This window comes from Coregonus clupeaformis, chromosome 8, assembly GCF_020615455.1.
Source record: "Coregonus clupeaformis isolate EN_2021a chromosome 8, ASM2061545v1, whole genome shotgun sequence".
Lineage (NCBI taxonomy): Eukaryota > Metazoa > Chordata > Actinopteri > Salmoniformes > Salmonidae > Coregonus > Coregonus clupeaformis.
In genome coordinates this window covers 39932497-39952600 of record NC_059199.1, presented here as the reverse complement: position 1 = coordinate 39952600, position 20104 = coordinate 39932497, and the positions used below count along the sequence as shown (strand labels likewise).

The window sequence follows — 20104 nt, the reverse complement described above, 5'->3', positions numbered from 1 at the left end:
GTGCCGAATACAACAGGTGTAGACCTTACAGTGAAATACTTACTAACAAGCCCTTAACTAACAATGCAGTATTAAGAATGTATAACAAAAAAAATTTGCACACAAACATGCTATCAAAATAATACGAAATAAAAGTAACAAATAATTAAAGAGCAGCAGTAAAAATAACAATAGCAAGGCTATATACACGGGGTACAGGTACCATGTGTGGAGGCAACGGTTAGTCGAGGTAATTGAGGTAATATGTACATGTAGGTAGAGTTATTAAAGTGACTATGTATATATAATAAACAGAGAGTAGCAGCAGCGTAAAAGGGGGGGGCAATGCAAATAGTCTGGGGAACCATTTGATTAGATGTTCAGGAGTCTTATGGCTTGGGGGTAGAAGCTGTTTAGAAGCCTCTTGGACCTAGACTTGGCGCTCCGGTACCGCTTGCCATGCGCTACCAGAGAGAACAGTCTATGGCTAGGGTGGCAGGAGTCTTTGACAATTTTTAGGGCCTTCCTCTGACACTGCCTGGTATAGAGGTCCTGGATGGCAGGAAGCTTGGCCCCAGTGATGTACTGGGCCGTACACACTACCCTCTGTAGTTCCTTGCGGTCGGAGGCCGAGCAGTTGCCATACCAGGCAGTAATGCAACCAGTCAGGATGCTCTCGATGGTGTAGGTGTAGAACCTTTTGAGGATCTGAGGACCCATGCCAAATATTTTCAGTCTCATAACCCTAGGTTTTGTCGTGCCCTCTTCACAACTGTCTTAGTGTCCTTGAACCATGTTAGTTTGTTGGTGATGTGGACACCAAGGAACTTTAAGCTCTCAACCTGCTCCACTACAGCCCCGTCAATGAGAATGGGGTGTGCTCGGTCCTCTTCTTTTTCCTGTAGTCAACAATCATCTCCTTTGTCTTGATCACGTTGAGGGACAGGTTGTTGTCCTGGCAGCACACGGCCAGGTCTCTGACCTCCTCCCTATAGGCTGTCTCGTCGTTGTTTGTTTTCCTGTGAGGAATCTCTCCTACTATTTCCTGAGTACTTTATATTTTGCAATGTGGTTTCGTCAAGCTTTAAGCTATGGTGCTTTAATGAATTCAGTAGTTCTAAACCTGCGACTGCCTCCTGTCTACTCCTCTCTACTCTTGTGACAACTACTACACTGTGTGTGTGTATGCGTGTGTGTGTATGTGTGTATGTGTGTGTGTGTGTGAGTGTGTGAGTGTGTGTGTGTGTGTGTGTGTGTGTGTGTGTGTGTGTGTGTGTGTGTGTGTGTGTGTGTGTGTGTGTGTGTGTGTGTGTGTGTGTGTGTGTGTGTGTGTGTGGGTGGGTGTGTGTGTGTGGGTGTGTGTGTGTGGGTGTATGTGTTTGTGTCCATTTGTGATCTAATGTGACCGTTTGACTGCAGGCATGCATGTTGCTATTAATATGTATGAACAAATGTTTGTAGTTAATTACATTTACCTACACATATTAATAATTCACCTCCTTACTCATCACATATGGAGAGATCATGTAGCACTGATGAGTAAGGAATAATGGTGTGTGTGTGTGTGTGTGTCTTTGGATCATGTGTGTCAATGTGTGTGCACGTGCTCACAAACTTGCACGTGTCTGTCTGTGTGTGACTTATGGGCGTCTAAGTGCTTGCACACATACGTGTCCGTGTGTGTTTGTGTAAGGAGAGTCGGGAGTGGAGAGACTAAAGACCTCTCTCTCTGCTAATCTAAAACTGTTACTTTGGTGCAATTTCAAACCCGATATTTTGCCAGAGCAATTATTTCCTAGTTTCTTTTTTGTCAAGTGTTAAAAAGTGTCACCTTTATTTAGACGACAAAAAGGGAGAAAAAATATCTAGTTCCACTTCTCAGTAATATCCCCAAATCACACACACACACACACCCACCTGCGCACACAAAAACTTGGCTAAGATGTAGACCAGAACACAGAGTGAACTGCTCTCCAAATCATGAACGCATACTCCGTGCTCACAGCCTTAGGCTACTTTGAGTGATAATAGGTTGGTGTGTGTTTATTGGTCCTGGTTGATGTGTATACATCCACACTGTGTGATTAGAGAGGTAAAGAGATTAATAAACCATATGAAGCATGGAGACCTCCCTCCCTCCCTCCCTCCCTCCCTCCAACCCTCCATCCCTCCTCTATCCATCCCTCCAACCCTCCATCCCTCCTCCATCCATCCATCCCTCCTCCCTCCAACCCTCCATCCCTCCTCTATCCATCCCTCCATCCCTCCATCCCTCCTCTATCCATCCCTCCATCCCTCCATCCCTCCTCTATCCATCCCTCCATCCCTCCATCCCTCCTCCATCCATCCATCCCTCCTCCCTCCAACCCTCCATCCCTCCTCTATCCATCCCTCCAACCCTCCATCCCTCCTCCATCCATCCATCCCTCCTCCCTCCAACCCTCCATCCCTCCTCCATCCATCCATCCCTCCTCCCTCCAACCCTCCATCCCTCCTCCATCCATCCATCCCTCCTCCCTCCAACCCTCCATCCCTCCTCCATCCATCCATCCCTCCTCCCTCCAACCCTCCATCCCTCCTCCATCCATCCATCCCTCCTCCCTCCATCCCTCCTCCATCCATCCATCCCTCCTCCCTCCAACCCTCCATCCCTCCTCCATCCATCCATCCCTCCTCCCTCCATCCCTCCTCCATCCATCCATCCCTCCTCCCTCCAACCCCTCCATCCCTCCTCCATCCATCCATCCCTCCTCCCTCCATCCCTCCTCCATCCATCCATCCCTCCTCCCTCCAACCCTCCATCCCTCCTCCATCCATCCATCCCTCCTCCCTCCAACCCTCCATCCATCCATCCCTCCTCCCTCCAACCCTCCATCCCTCCTCCATCCATCCATCCCTCCTCCCTCCAACCCTCCATCCATCCATCCCTCCTCCCTCCAACCCTCCATCCCTCCATCCCTCTTTCCCTCCATGCAGGAAACAGTCAATCAAAATACTGCGCCCCTAACCTCCCCCACTGTCACCGTCCACTTTAATTACGCGCCATCCCTCCCTCCCTCCCGCCCAATTCACCCAATCCAACACAACCCCCCTCTCCCCGCCCCCCGAAGCCACAACTGGAGAAAAAAGAGTCTGGAAAAAATGAAATAAATAATTAAATAATTAAATAATGTACAAAACAGAAACCAATCTCTCATCAAAGGAGGACTTTAGGGGATTCATATTGGCGCTGGATGGAAAATGAACCACTTAGCCAAACAAATCGCATTCTTACATTTGCATAATAACAAGATTAGCATATGCACCGACAGGGAAGGAAATGGTTGTTGCTTTTCCCCTCTTGTCTCTCAGGAAGACAACCAGTAAGCACTCACACATAGAGTGTATGCTGTAAACACACACACACGCACATGCACACGCATACTCACAGACACACACACACACTTCAAAGCAAAACCAGGACCTGTTGATCAGCTTTGGAACGTAGATCAATAGCATCGATGAGTTGCTCAGATACACAGTATTTAACAGTTATGATAACCATTACAATACATACCTCATAGTTTCTTCATTCTCAAAGAAGTGATCCTTCTCTGGGATACATCACACACAGACACACACACACACATGAGTGAACAGCCAGTCAAGGCCAGGTTCCACAGTGGGGGACTATAGCAGGCCCGGTTCCACAGTGGGGGGACTATAGCAGGCCAAGTTCCACAGTGGGGGGACTATAGCAGGCCAGGTTCCACAGTGGGGGGACTATAGCAGGCCAAGTTACACAGTGGGGGGACTTTAGCAGGCCAGGTTCCACAGTGGGGGGACTTTAGCAGGCCAGGTTCCACAGTGGGGGGACTATAGCAGGCCAGGTTACACAGTGGGGGGACTTTAGCAGTCCAGGTTCCACAGTGGGGGGACTTTAGCAGGCCAGGTTCCACAGTGGGGGGACTTTAGCAGGCCAGGTTCCACAGTGGGGGGACTATAGCAGGCCAGGTTCCACAGTGGGGGGACTATAGCAGGCCAAGTTACACAGTGGGGGGACTTTAGCAGGCCAGGTTCCACAGTGGGGGGACTTTAGCAGGCCAGGTTCCACAGTGGGGGGACTATAGCAGGCCAGGTTACACAGTGGGGGGACTTTAGCAGTCCAGGTTCCACAGTGGGGGGACTATAGCAGGCCAGGTTCCACAGTGGGGGGACTTTAGCAGGCCAGGTTCCACAGTGGGGGGGACTTTAGCAGGATGAATCTCATGCAGTCGCAGTCTTTCCAGTTTCCAGCTGTCATCACACAGTGGTTATGAAGTGTTTATGATAGGTACTGTACCGGTGGTCTTTGCAGTGTGTGTGTCTGTGTGTGTGTGTGTGTGTGTGTGTGTGTGTGTGTGTGTCTGTCTGTGTGTGTGTGTGTGTGTGTGTGTCTGTGTGTGTGTCAGTGCACATATTGTGTGTGTGTATTTCATGCCTACCTGAGCTCAGTGCTGGGTCACCGGGGCAGGTGGCTGTATTGTTACACATGCGTGTCTCCCTCAGGGCGCCGCTACACAGGGTGCCGTAGGGAGAGGACACACACGAGCGCGTCCGCACCTGCCAACCCTGGCCACACGTTAACGAACACACACTCCACTGAGACCACTCCTCCGCTGCAGGGTCACCTGGAGAGAGAGAGATATATGGAGAGAGAGAGAGACAGAGAGAGCGAGAGAGAGAGAGAGAGAGAAAGAGAGAGAGAGAGAGAGAGAGAGAGAGAGAGAGAGAGAGAGAGAGAGAGAGAGAGAGAGAGAGAGAGAGAGAGAGAGAGAGAGAGAGAGAGAGAGAGAGAGAGAGAGAGAGAGAGAGAGAGAGAGAGACAGCTCAAACATATAACATCATTTACATTGTTTAGTTGTTGAGTTCCTTTACTTCTTTCATGTCTATAAATCTTACTTCAATTATGTGACTTGAGGGAGGCCAAAGGTTTATTTGGTCTATCTGATCCCTATTAACTTCTACAGTAATATTCATAAGCTTTACAAGGCAGCGCATGTAAGCCACTATTCATTAGCCTTTAGGTAATATTGATGAGCCTTTAACTAATATTCATGAGGATTTAGATAATATTCATGAGCATAAACATGTTTGTGTTCCAAATGACACCCTATTACCTATATAGTGCACTACTTTTGATGCACTTTGGGGCACATGCAGTGATATTCATGAGCAATGAATTTATATTCATGAGCATTAAGTTGATATGTGTTATCCGTAGGGTAACAGTCATAAGCCTTAAGGTAATGTGTATCGCTATGCACACTGAGGTAAGATTCATCGCTCACTGGCTGAATGGGCACCAAAGGGAAGACATGATCAACGCACAAGTAAACAAGCAGTGCTGTGGTGTTTAGATTTTCTGCCATGTGTGTGTGTGTCTGTATGTGTCTGTGAGTGTCTGTGTGTGTGTGGGGGGGGAGGGAAGGGGCGAGGGGGGGATGCATGTCAAACGTAAGAGGCTAAATGAAAGAGACAGCAGTGGAAATGGGTACAATCTTCACCGACGAGTGACCTGGCTGGAGGGGTGAGGTGAGAGAGGTGGAGAGAGGGGAGGGGTGAGAGACTGAGGGGCAAGATGGAAGATATTTATGTATTTGTGACCCTTGGCCCCTCTCTCTTCTCCGTCGTCTATCTTTTATAAGATTAGTTGCCCCTCCAATCTTACACAAACACACTCTCCCTCATCCCTCTTTCGCCCCAAACCTTTATCTCACTCTCGCTCTCTCACTCCTATCTCCCTCCCTCTCTTCCTTCCCCGAGGAAGTTACACAAGGACACCAGTAGGAAGGAATTCTACACAGGCCTCACCACAGGGGCACTTGTTCATATTTGGGACTTGTCGTTTTATCCAACCTCTCTCTCTCTCTCTCGCTCTCTCGCTCTCTCCCTCTCTCCCTCTCTCTGTCTCGCTCTCTCCCTCTCTCCCTCTCTCCCTCTCTCTGTCTCGCTCTCTCCCTCTCTCCCTCTCTCCCTCTCTCCCTGTCTCGCTCTCTCCCTCTCTCCCTCTATCTCTCTCGCTCTCTCCCTCTCTCCCTCTATCCCTCTCTCTTCCTCTCTCCCTCTCTGTCACGCTCTGGCTCCGGGACTTTGTATGTTGAGCCAGGGTGTGTTCGTTTTGTTGTGTTTTGGTTGGTTGTCTTTGGTTGTGTTTTCTTGGTTTGGTCAATGACTCCCAATCGGAGGTAACGAGTGTCAGCTGTCGGCTCGTTATCTCTGATTGGGAGCCATATTTAAACTGTGTGTTTTCACCTTGTGGTTGTGGGTTTTTGTTCCATGTTCTGTCAGTGTCACAGAGGACTTCACGTATCGTCATTTGTTTTGTTGTTTCGTGGTTGCTTTAATTTAATAAAGTCATCATGTTCGCTCAACACGCTGCGCCTTGGTCCGCTTCCTTAGACGATCGTGACAGAAAAACCCACCACAAAAGGACCAAGCAGCGTATACAGGAACACCCGCAGGAGAGAACGCTGGTGGATGTCCTCCTCGGCTGGGGACATATTACGCAGGAGGAGGCCGTCCGGTACCGGAGGGCGATGAAGGGGGAGAACCTGGCAGGAGAGGAGCAACGGCGTCAGCAGGGCCATCGTCGGATGGACGAGAGGCAACCCCAAAAAAGTTTTTTGGGGGGCACATGGCTTTGGGCGGCTGGGCAGCAGGAGGCTGCCACAGGGAGACGTGGAGAGAAGGCTACCGGATTACGGGAGCCATTGGCGAGTAGAGGGAGGGAAGTTGTTGTGGCACGGCGTGAGAGACTGATGTGTGTTACCAGTCCGGTCCGGCCCGTTCCTGATCCCCGTTTAAAGCCAGTGGTGTGTGTTCCCAGTACGGTCCGGCCTGTTCCTGCTCTACGCATCAAGTCTACGGTGTGCGTCGACAGCCCTGCCCGGCCTGTTCCTGCTCTACGCACCAAGTCTACGGTGTACGTCGACAGCCCTGCCCGGCCTGTTCCTGCTCTACGCACCAAGTCTACGGTGTGCGTCGACAGCCCTGCCCGGCCTGTTCCTGCTCTACGCATCAAGTCTACGGTGTGCGTCGACAGCCCTGCCCGGCCTGTTCCTGCTCTACGCACCAAGTCTACGGTGTGCGTCGACAGCCCTGCCCGGCCTGTTCCTGCTCTACGCACCAAGTCTACGGTGTGCGTCGACAGCCCTGCCCGGCCTGTTCCTGCTCTACGCACCAAGTCTACGGTGTGCGTCGACAGCCCTGCCCGGCCTGTTCCTGCTCCACGCACGAAGCCTACGGGGTGCGTCGCCAGCCCAGCCCGGCCTGTTCCTGCTCTACGCACCAAGTCTACGGTGTGCGTCGACAGCCCTGCCTGGCCTGTTCCTGCTCTGCGCATCAAGTCTACGGTGTGCGTCGACAGCCCTGCCCGGCCTGTTCCTGCTCTACGCATCAAGTCTACGGTGTGCGTCGACAGCCCTGCCCGGCCTGTTCCTGCTCTACGCACCAAGTCTACGGTGTGCGTCGACAGCCCTGCCCGGCCTGTTCCTGCTCCACGCACGAAGCCTACGGGGTGCGTCGCCAGCCCAGCCCGGCCTGTTCCTGCTCCACGCACCAAGCCTACGGGGTGCGTCGCCAGCCCAGCCCGGCCTGTTCCTGCTCCACGTACGAAGCCTACGGGGTGCGTCGCCAGCCCAGCCCGGCCTGTTCCTGCTCCACGCACGAAGCCTACGGGGTGCGTCGACAGCCCAGCCCGGCCTGTTCCTGCTCTACGCACCAAGTCTACGGTGTGCGTCGACAGCCCTGCCCGGCCTGTTCCTGCTCTACGCATCAAGTCTACGGTGTGCGTCGACAGCCCTGCCCGGCCTGTTCCTGCTCTACACATCAAGTCTACGGTGTGCGTCGACAGCCCTGCCCGGCCTGTTCCTGCTCTACGCACCAAGTCTACGGTGTGCGTCGACAGCCCTGCCCGGCCTGTTCCTGCTCCACGCACGAAGCCTACGGGGTGCGTCGCCAGCCCAGCCCGGCCTGTTCCTGCTCCACGTACTAAGGCTAAGGTGTGCGTCGCCAGCCCAGCCCGGCCTGTTCCTGCCACTCGCACCAAACCAGGGGTGCGAGTCGCCAGCCTGGTCCAGCCCGTTCCTGCTACTCGCACCAAGACAAGGGTGCGAGTCGTCAGCCTGGTCCAGCCTGTTCCTGCTACTCGCACCAAGCCAGGGGTACGAGTCGTCGGCCTGGTCCAGCCCGTTCCTGCTACTCGCACCAAGCCAAGGGTGCGAGTCGTCAGCCTGGTTCAGCCCGTTCCTGCTACTCGCACCAAGCCAAGGGTGCGAGTCGTCAGCCTGGTTCAGCTCATCCCTGCTACTCGCACCAAGCCAAGGGTGCGAGTCGTCAGCCTGGTTCAGGCCGTTCGTGCTACTCGCACCAAGCCAAGGATGCGAGTCGTCAGCCTGGTGAGGGTCGTTCCGAATCCACGCATCAAGTCTAGGGTGCGTATCGTCGGCCAGGTCCGGTCCGTTCCTGCCTCACGCGCCAAGCCAGGTGTGTGCGTCGTCAGTCCAAATCCTACCAGCTGGGTCAGATCGGACTGGGGGCGCTACGGGGGGATTGAAGAGGGGTGGTGGTCAAGCCCGGAGCCGGAGCCGCCTCCGAGGAGCAACACCCACCCAGCCCTCCCCTGTTTGGGGTTTTTGAGGCGCGGTCGCAGTCCGCGCCTTTAGGGGGGGGTACTGTCACGCTCTGGCTCCGGGACTTTGTATGTTGAGCCAGGGTGTGTTCGTTTTGTTGTGTTTTGGTTGGTTGTCTTTGGTTGTGTTTTCTTGGTTTGGTCAATGACTCCCAATCGGAGGTAACGAGTGTCAGCTGTCGGCTCGTTATCTCTGATTGGGAGCCATATTTAAACTGTGTGTTTTCACCTTGTGGTTGTGGGTTTTTGTTCCATGTTCTGTCAGTGTCACAGAGGACTTCACGTATCGTCATTTGTTTTGTTGTTTCGTGGTTGCTTTAATTTAATAAAGTCATCATGTTCGCTCAACACGCTGCGCCTTGGTCCGCTTCCTTAGACGATCGTGACACTCTCTCTCTCCCTCTCTCGCTCTCTCCCTCTCTCCCTCTCTCTGTCTCGCTCTCTCCCTCTCTCCCTCTATCCCTCCCTCTCCCTCTCTCTCTCCCTCTCTCCCTCTCTCTCTCTCTCTCTCGCTCTCTCCCTCTCTCCCTCTATCCCTCTCTCTGTCTCGCTCTCTCCCTCTCTCCCTCTCTCCCTCTCTCTCCCTCCCTCTGTCTCTCACTCTCTCTCTCATCCCCACCTCTCTTTCTCTCCTTTATTACCTTGTCTGCTAAAAGCATGTCCTTGGATGGGGGTGTCATCAAAAAGTGATCGGTTAAATGAAATTACAGTTTTTTTCAATTGCTTAAGCACAATTTTGAAAACACAATTAGCACAACACTACACCAAAGTAGTACAACACCTCAGATCATTTGCAAAATGGAACACTTTTGTCAAAACTATACAATGTCTTATAAAAACCTAATTTTGTTGTCATAACATAAACCCAACCATCATATGGTCTGATTCTGTTTGAATCAGTTAAACACTCCTGTGTTCAACCTAAAACACTTTTTGCATTTACACAGAATAAGTGTAAAAATAAATTCACCAACACCACATGACACCAATTGTGCAGACTAATGAAAATATGTATTTATTTTCATGTACTCAAGTCAGTCAATACTGAACATTTAAACAAAACATTCATAACAAAACATTTTCATACAGTATTACTGAACGTACCATTGTACTGTAAGCTTACAGTAGAACTGTAACATTAATTACATATCCAGTTCAGTACCGAAAAAAAAGAAAAATAACCTAAACATCTCTCCGCCTAGCTGGATCTGGCCACAGGGCCTCGTCAACATCACAGGCTATATTTTCATTTGCAAGGCAATGTGGGAAGAATCTTTTGGAGTGACGAATCCACCCTTGTATGGATGCTGCTTCAATTTGATCACATGCTTCCACCATAGCTTGAATGAGGGCCATCTGGACATAGGGCCGGAGATCATAAACCTTCCACCGCCATGCTGAGAAGAACTCCTCGATGGGGTTTAGGAAGGGGGAGTATGGTGGAAGGTATTAATAACCATGTATTAGATCGTAGGTAGGTAGTTAGCTGTAGTTAGGTATTGTATTTATTATAGGTTAGTATTGTTGTTATTGTAGGTTTCCGTAGGTAATTGTAGGTTAGTATCGAAGCACGAGGCTAGCTAGCTAGCGGGTAGCTACTGGTAACGATTAGCAACGCTGGAGAGCTGTTTCCAATGTTAATGTAGTCCTAGCCAACGTTTAATTTTTTGCTTAACCATGTATTAGATCGTAGGTAGGTAGTTAGCTGTAGTTAGGTATTGTATTTATTATAGGTTAGTATTGTTGTTATTGTAGGTTTCCGTAGGTAACTGTAGGTTAGTATCGAAGCACGAGGCTAGCTAGCTAGCGGGTAGCTACTGGTAACGATTAGCAACGCTGGAGAGCTGGTTCCAATTGTTAATGTAGTCCTAGCCAACGTTTAATTTTTTGCTTAACCATGTATTAGATCGTAGGTAGGTAGTTAGCTGTAGTTAGGTATTGTATTTATTATAGGTTAGTATTGTTGTTATTGTAGGTTTCCGTAGGTAATTGTAGGTTAGTATCGAAGCACGAGGCTAGCTAGCTAGCGGGTAGCTACTGGTAACGATTAGCAACGCTGGAGAGCTGTTTCCAATGTTAATGTAGTCCTAGCCAACGTTTAATTTTTTGCTGCGTTATGCGTTATGAAAGGAACTAGACACGGACTTGAATTATCTGTTTAGTGTGCTAACACACTCTTGGCAGTTTGTTGTAACCAAGTATTGATGCTAAATTGTGTGTTAATGGATGCTAGCTTGCAAGTTAGCTACGGGCGTCATAGCTAGGCTTCGTGGGTTGTTGTGGGTAGTTACTGTGTCTTGGCAGTGTCCTCGGCCGTGCCGGCTGTAGCACGGCTAGCTAGCTAGCCGTTCTTCAAACAAAGTCAACACAGTGGCCATTGCTAGCTCCCCAACACGACCAGCTAGCTGTACTGTAGTAGCTAACTACAATATACTTGTCCTAGCTAGCCAACGTCTAATCATTGCTGCGTCATGAAAGGAACTTGACACAGACACGAATGATCTGTTTAGTGTGTTATCACATTATTGGTGGTTTGTTGTGACCAAGTGTTGGTGCTAAACGGTGTGTTATTGTTATTGGATGCTAGCTTGCTAGTTGGCTATGGTGTCATAGTTGGCTAGCTGAATAAAGTGGGTTGAGTCTATTCCTTTAAACATTGAACCGCTGTGGTTCACAACAATTCTGATTTCTAAAGGCGGAAGTTGGGAGAGTTTTTGTTCGGGTGGTTCAGTGAAACAATTTTAGTTTCTGAGGTTGAAGTTTTTGGTGAGGGAGGCCCTGCTCTCTCCGCTCCCAGATGCTTAGCCCATTTCATTCCGATCTCCTCTGCATTTTTGTAGCCATTTGCTACAGCCTGTCAACTATGCCTCTGCCTATCCCTGTTCTCTCCTCTCTGCACAGGCTACACAAACGCACCACACCGCGTGGCTGCTGCCTCTCTAACCTGGTGGTCCCTGCACGCACCACCCACGTGGAGTTCCAGGTCGCAGGCAGCCTCTGGAACTGCCGTTCTGCTGCCAACAAAGCTGACTTCATCCCAGCCTATGCCAACCTCCAGTCCCTCGACTTCCTGGCGCTGACGGAAACATGGATCACCACTGAAAACACTGCTACTCCTACTGTTCTCTCCTCGTCTGACCATGTGTTCTCGCATACCCCGAGAGCATCTGGTCAGAGGGGTGGTGGTACAGGAATCCTCATCTCTCCCAAGTGGACATTCTCAATTTTTCCCCTAACCCATCTGTCTATCTCCTCATTTGAATTCCATGCTGTCACAGTCACTAGCCCATTTAAGCTTAATATCCTTGTCATCTATCGCCCTCCAGGTTCCCTTGGAGAGTTCATCAATGAGCTTGACGCCTTGATAAGTTCCTTCCCTGAGGATGGCTCACCCCTCACAGTTTTGGGGGATTTCAACCTCCCTATGTCCACATTTGACTCATTTCTCTCTGCCTCCTTCTTTCCACTCCTCTCCTCTTTTGACCTCACCCTCTCACCGTCCCCCCTACTCACAAGGCAGGCAATACGCTTGACCTCATCTTCACTAGATGCTGCTCCTCTACTAATCTCACTGCAACTCCCCTCCATGTCTCCGACCACTACTTTGTTTCCTTTTCTCTCTCACTCTCCTCCCACACTACTCACTCTGCCCCTACACAGATGGTAATGCGCCGCCGCAACCTTCGCTCTCTCTCTCCCACTACTCTCTCCTCTTCCATCCTATCATCTCTTCCCCTCTGCTCAATCCTTCTCCCTCCAATCTCCTGATTCTGCCTCCTCAACCCTCCTCTCCTCCCTTTCTGCATCCTTTGACTCTCTGTGTCCCCTATCCTCCCGGCCGGCTCGGTCCTCCCCTCCAGCTCCGTGGCTTGATGACTCATTGCGAGCTCACAGAACAGAGCTCCGGGCAGCGGAGCGGAAATGGAAGAAAACTAAACTCCCTGCCGACCTGGCATCTTTTCACTCCCTCCTCTCTACATTTTCTTCATCTGTTTCTGCTGCTAAGGCCACCTTCTACCACTCTAAATTCCAAGCATCTGCCTCTAACCCTAGGAAGCTCTTTGCCACATTTTCCTCCCTCCTGAATCCTCCCCCCCCTCTTCTCTCTGTGGATGACTTCGTCAACCACTTTGAAAAGAAGGTTGACGACATCCGATCCTCGTTTGTTAAGTCTAATGACACTGCTGGTCCTGCTCACACTGCCCTACCCTATGCTTTGACTTCTTTCTCCCTCTCTCTCCAGATAAAATCCTGCGACTTGTGACTGCAGGCCGCCCAACAACCTGCCCGCTTGACCCCATCCCCTCCTCCCTTCTCCAGACCATCTCCGGTGACCTTCTCCCCCTACCTCACCTCGCTGATCAACTCATCCTTGACCGCTGGCCATGTCCCTTCCGTCTTCAATAGAGCGAGAGTTGCTCCCCTTCTCAAAAAACCAACACTCGACCCCACTGATGTCAACAACTACAGACCAGTATCCCTTCTTTCTTTTCTTTCCAAAACTATTGAGCGTGCCGTCTTTAGCCAACTCTCTTGCTATCTCTCTCAGAATGACCTTCTTGATCCAAACCAATCAGGTTTCAGGACTGGTCATTCAACTGAGACTGCTCTTCTCTGTGTCACGGAGACTCTCCGCACTGCTAAAGCTAACTCTCTCTCCTCTGCTCTTGTCCTTCTAGACCTGTCTGCTGCCTTTGATACTGTGAACCATCAGATCCTCCTCTCCACCCTCTCCGAGCTGGGCATCTCCGGCGCGGCTCACTCCTGGATTGCGTCCTACCTGACCGGTCGCTCCTACCAAGTGGCGTGGCGGGAAGCTGTCTCCGCACCACGTGCTCTCACCACTGGTGTCCCCCAGGGCTCGGTTCTAGGCCCTCTCCTTTTCTCCCTATACACCAAGTCACTTGGCTCTGTCATATCCTCACATGGCCTTTCCTATCATTGCTACGCTGACGATACACAACTAATCTTCTCCTTTCCCCCTTCTGATAACCAGGTGGCGAATCGCATCTCTGCATGTCTGGCAGACATATCAGTATGGATGACGGATCACCACCTCAAGCTGAACCCTGGCAAGACGGAGCTGCTCTTCCTCCCGGGAAGGACTGCCCGTTCCATGATCTCGCCATCACGGTTGACAACTCCGCTGTGTCCTCCTCCCAGAGTGCGAAGAGCCTAGGCGTGACCCTGGACAACACCCTGTCGCTTCTCCGCCAACATCAAGGCGGTGACCCGCTCCTGCAGGTTCATGCTCTACAACATTCGGAGAGTGCGACCCTGCCTTACACAGGAAGCGGCGCAGGTCCTGGTCCAGGCACTTGTCATCTCCCGTCTGGACTACTGCAACTCGCTGTTGGCTGGCCTCCCTGCCTGTGCCATTAAACCCCTACAACTCATCCAGAATGCCGCAGCCCGTCTGGTGTTCAACCTTCCCAAGTTCTCTCACGTCACCCCCTCCTCCGCACACTCCACTGGCTTCCAGTTGAAGCTCGCATCCGCTACAAGACCATGGTGCTTGCCTATGGAGCAGTGAGGGGAACGGCACCTCTGTACCTTCAGGCTCTGATCAGTCCCTACACCCAAACGAGGGCATTGCGTTCATCCACCTCTGGCCTGCTGGCTCCCTTCCTCTGCGGAAGCATAGCTCCCGCTCAGCCCAGTCAAAACTGTTCGCTGCTCTGGCACCCCAATGGTGGAACAAGCTCCCTCACGACGCCAGGACAGCGGAGTCACTCACCACCTTCCGGAGACATTTGAAACCCCACCTCTTTAAGGAATACCTGGGATAGGATAAAGTATTCCTTCTAACCCCCCCCAAATTGTAAAGTGGTTATCCCACTGGCTATAGGGTGAACGCACCAATTTGTGAGTCGCTCTGGCTAAGAGCGTCTGCTAAATGACGTTAATGTGCCCTTGAGCAAGGCACTTAACCCTAATTGCTCCTGTAAGTCGCTCTGGATAAGAGCGTCTGCTAAATGACTAAAATGTAAATGTAAAATGTATTGAACTGTAAATTGTGGGTGTTGATGAAACCAGTTTTGGACCCGAGCAAAACGATGGAAAGCTACATTGTCCCAGACGACAATGTATTGCATCTGGTCCCTTTGGTTTGCTGCTGTGATAATATTGTGCAATCTGTCTAAAAATGTAAGAATGAGGTCTGTGTTGTAAGGACCCAAGTTGGCATGGCGTTGGAGGACCCCATTCTGTGTAATGGCAGCACAAAGGGTAATGTTACCCCCACGTTGCCCTGGTACATTGACAATAGCCCTGTGGCCGATGATGTTTCTTCCCCTTCTTCTCACTGTTGTCAGGTTAAATCCAGCCTCATCAATGTATATAAACTCATGCGGGACTTCCTCCGCGTCCATTTGCAAAACTCTCTGAAATACAGCAAAAGATCACATTGTGTACATCAATTTACTACAGTAAAAAGGTTATGTGTGCAGTACACAATACTACAGTCAGTGAACAAAACGTACCACCACATATTCACACCGCAGGCCTTTCACCCTGTCTGAATTTCTTTCAAATGGCACTTTATACAGTTGTTTCATCAGAACTTTGTTTTTTAAGGATACGGGCTATTGTTGACAGAGAGACCTGTTGGACATTATTGAAAATTCTGTGATTATTGACAATATGTGCTTGAATTTCTCTAAGTCTGATTGCATTATTGGCCAAAACGAGGTTTATGATCTCTCTCTCTTGCTCCTGTGTGAATATGGGGCCCCTCCCTCCTTGGTGTTCTCGACGTTCAATCCTATGTTGGCCAAACAAAATACATGTAGCTTACTGTAAAATGATACAGGAATAGATACCAAAACTTTTGATATAGTACATGCAGTAAGCTATGGATTTTCTGTTGACAGAAGATAAAGTTTCTCACCTGTGCTCTTGACGAAATGTCCGAACTATTGATGCCACCGTGTACCTGCTTAGGTTAGGCTGTACTCTCAGTCCAGCCTCCCTCAGTGTTAGTCCGTGGTTTATTACATGGTCCACAATTGTAGCACGAATTTCGTTACACAGATTTGGTTGTCTTCTTCTTTGTGCATGTCCTACCCTTCCTCCAGGTCTTCCTCTCCCACTCCCTCTTCCTCTTCCTCTTCCTCTGACACCGTCCATTTTTTTTTTAAAGACAGGTGAACTTACCCGTTGCCAAGGATTCCCCCCAGTAGGAATTCCCTATGACAGTGGTGGGGGCCTAGGGGGGCTAGGGGGTTGGGGCTAGGGGGTATGGGGCTAGGGGGCTGGGGGGCTGGGGGGCTGGGGGCCTAGGGGGCTAGGGGGGTTGGGGCTAGGGGGTATGGGGGCTAGGGGGCTGGGGGGCTGGGGGCTGGGGGGCTAGGGGGGTTGGGGCTAGGGGGCTGGGGGGCTGGGGGCCTAGGGGGCTAGGGGGTTGGGGCTAGGGGGCTGGGGGCTGGGGGGCTGGGGGGCCTGGGGGCTAGGGGGTTGGGGCTAGGGGGCTGGGGGGGCTAGGGGCTGGGGGCTGGGGGGCTGGGGGCCTAGGGGGGCTAGGGGGGTTGGGGCTAGGGGGTATGGGGCTAGGGGGCTGGGGGGCTGGGGGTTGGGGCTGGGGGCTGGGGGCCTAGGGGGCAGTGTGTGTGTGTGTGTTTTCAGGTCTTTTTTTATTATTTAAGTTATTTTATGTACCATCTTTTATAGGATTATACATACAGTGGGTGAAAAAAGTATTTAGTCAGCCACCAATTGTGCAAGTTCTCCCACTTAAAAAGATGAGAGAGGCCTGCAATTTTCATCATAGGTACACGTAAACTATGACAGACAAATTGAGAAAGAAAAATCCAGAAAATCACATTGTAGGATTTTTTATGAATTTATTTGCAAATTATGGTGGAAAATAAGTATTTGGTCACCTACAAACAAGCAAGATTTCTGGCTCTCACAGACCTGTAACTTCTTCTTTAAGAGGCTCCTCTGTCCTCCACTCGTTACCTGTATTAATGGCACCTGTTTGAACTTGTTATCAGTATAAAAGACACCTGTCCACAACCTCAAACAGTCACACTCCAAACTCCACTATGGCCAAGACCAAAGAGCTGTCAAAGGACACCAGAAACAAAATTGTAGACCTGCACCAGGCTGGGAAGACTGAATCTACAATAGGTAAGCAGCTTGGTTTGAAGAAATCAACAGTGGGAGCAATTATTAGGAAATGGAAGACATACAAGACCACTGATAATCTCCCTCGATCTGGGGCTCCACGCAAGATCTCACCCCGTGGGGTCAAAATGATCACAAGAACGGTGAGCAAAAATCCCAGAACCACACGGGGGGACCTAGTGAATGACCTGCAGAGAGCTGGGACCAAAGTAACAAAGCCTACCATCAGTAACACACTACGCCGCCAGGGACTCAAATCCTGCAGTGCCAGACGTGTCCCCCCTGCTTAAGCCAGTACATGTCCAGGCCCGTCTGAAGTTTGCTAGAGTGCATTTGGATGATCCAGAAGAGGATTGGGAGAATGTCATATGGTCAGATGAAACCAAAATAGAACTTTTTGGTAAAAACTCAACTCGTCGTGTTTGGAGGACAAAGAATGCTGAGTTGCATTCAAAGAACACCATACCTACTGTGAAGCATGGGGGTGGAAACATCATGCTTTGGGGCTGTTTTTCTGCAAAGGGACCAGGACGACTGATCCGTGTAAAGGAAATAATGAATGGGGCCATGTATCGTGAGATTTTGAGTGAAAACCTCCTTCCATCAGCAAGGGCATTGAAGATGAAACATGGCTGGGTCTTTCAGCATGACAATGATCCCAAACACACCGCCCGGGCAACGAAGGAGTGGCTTCGTAAGAAGCATTTCAAGGTCCTGGAGTGGCCTAGCCAGTCTCCAGATCTCAACCCCATAGAAAATCTTTGGAGGGAGTTGAAAGTCTGTGTTGCCCAGCCACAGCCCCAAAACATCACTGCTCTAGAGGAGATCTGCATGGAGGAATGGGCCAAAATACCAGCAACAGTGTGTGAAGACTTACAGAAAACGTTTGACCTGTGTCATTGCCAACAAAGGGTATATAACAAAGTATTGAGAAACTGTTGTTATTGACCAAATACTTATTTTCCACCATCATTTGCAAATAAATTCATTAAAAATCATACAATGTGATTTTCTGGATTTTTTTTTCTCATTTTGGCTGTCATACTGTATTAGTCCTATGTTCCTTTCCATTACATAATTTTACTTTAATCCAGTGGTGTATATATACATCCAGCCCCAATCTCACTCCCTAGCCATCTATCACACACACACACACACACACACACACACACACACACACACACACACACACACACACACACACACACACACACACACACACACACACACACACACACACACACACACACACACACACACACACACACACACACACACACACAGTCTTGTACAACTAACCTTGTGGGGACACACAATTCAGTCCCATTCAGAATTATATTTTCCCTAACCCTAAACCTAATCCTAACTCTAACCCATACCCATACCTTAACCCTAATAAAATGTCCCCAGTTCGTCAAATTTTTGATAATGTACTATTCTTGTGGGGACTTCTGGTCCCCACAAGTATAGTCACACACACACACACACACACACACACACACACACACACACACACACACACACACACACACACACACACACACACACACACCCACACACACACACACACAACACAACTCACCTGTCTGTGCCTGAAACACACCTGGCTGGTCTGCTGATCTAGGTCTCTGTGTCTTCACCTTCAGGTCATCATCATCTGGGTCTGGATAGAGGTCTGGATAGAGCGAGAGAACAGAGGATATATAATTAGGGGTCTGGGTAGGGGTCTGGATAGAGCGAGAGAACAGAGGAGGTATAATTAGGGGTCTGGGTAGGGGTCTGGATAGATAGAGAGAATAGAGGAGATATAATTAACAGGTCATCATCATCTGGGTCTGAGGATAGGGAGAGAGAACAGGAAATATAACTCTGGTATGGAATATTGTAACGTCATACCATTGTATAGTGATGGATAGTGTAACTATTGCTGTTGCTATTCTGCCTTCCTGTGATCTGCTATTTGGTGTTGTGTGCACCCTATTTAATTAAAATGTCCTGAGATAAACAAAGCTAAGAATAAAGAACCCATACGTGAACAAAGGGCTACTTTCCTGTAGGTGGGCTAAACTAGACACATTAGAGACAAGGAACAAAACATCTGACAATAAAACACTGAGTCTCTCTCTGAATTGCCACACACACACATTCATGCACACACGCACCGACACACACACACACACACACACACACACACACAGAGAGAGTCTGTCCTGAGTAAGCTGACGCTTCAGAATAACCAGTGATAGTAAATACATCCCCAAACGGAGGAAAACAATATTTTTATTCAACAGCAGTTCTGTTTTTCTATTTCAGTTCAGTCCTCCAAGCTTACATGGCTTATTAAGGTGGTATGATAGCAAATATCCAGAAAGAGGCACACAGGTGTGAATGACCCAGGTCAAACCTGAGTCTAGGCCTAGCCCTACTTTGCGCCAGAATAGTTCAAGAAATGTTACATTTTAGTAGGAGTATCCATATGACTGTAAGAGGTAACAAAACTATCACCAATCAGGAATACGTTGATTAGTGACATTATCATAAATTAAAACAAGCTTTTAAAAATATGAATGCGTAAGTGTGATGATGTGTCTGTGAGCTATATTTCCCTATTTTTCTCCCCACAAATGGAATAGCTCTAATTATTTGCCACAAACATTTCTTGCTAACCTATCCCATTGTTAGTCCCATCAAACACGGTACTTTTATAACATGTAAAGGAACAAACGTCAGAATCTGATAATCATATTATTAATTTAGACATGTTTAGTCATTGTATTTGTTTTGTTTGATATCGCCAACCCGTCTAGGTCTACTTCGTTAAAAACTGAGGTGAGCATGCTCCTATTGGTCATGGCTGTAGATCATATTAATATGAATAAAAAGACAGCACTTGACTATGATTTGCAATAATTGAAGCTCTGTTTTAATTGTCATTCATAGCAACATGTCTTTCTAGACGACTCACTGGCATACATTTCAGCTAGCGCCTTCTCAGTGATTCTAATGCTGCAAATCATAATCGAGCGAGTGCTGGCCCTTTTTTAACATTAAATGACACATGGATAACATTGTAGAAGGTTTCTGATTCTCACTTACACAACCCTGTCAAAATAGTAGAGACACAACCATGTCAAAATAGTAGAGACACAACACTGTCAAAATAACAGAGACACAACCCAGTCAAAATAACAGAGACAAAACCCTGTCAAATAGTAGAGACTACCCTGTCAAAATAACTGAGACACAACCCTGTCCTACTGAACTCCTGTTGTTCTTTAGTTGACAGCCAGTTCTACTGAACTGTTGTTGTTTAGTTGACAGCCAGTTCTACTGAACTCCTGTTCTTCT

At 49.3% G+C, this 20104-nt stretch overlaps 1 protein-coding gene across 2 annotated transcripts in view; it reads right to left on the bottom strand.

The window, feature by feature from the left end:
- Nucleotides 1-20104, bottom strand: part of LOC121572027 (adhesion G protein-coupled receptor B2) — a 467080-nt gene that overhangs the window by 245278 nt on the left and 201698 nt on the right. For both annotated transcript variants that reach the window (XM_041883878.2, XM_041883879.2), the window contains exons 3-4: nucleotides 18339-18431; nucleotides 4443-4628 (exon numbers count right to left, since the gene is read on the bottom strand). In XM_041883878.2, coding sequence (XP_041739812.2) covers nucleotides 4443-4628; nucleotides 18339-18431 — 279 coding nt within the window. The remainder of the gene's footprint in view (nucleotides 1-4442; nucleotides 4629-18338; nucleotides 18432-20104) is intronic.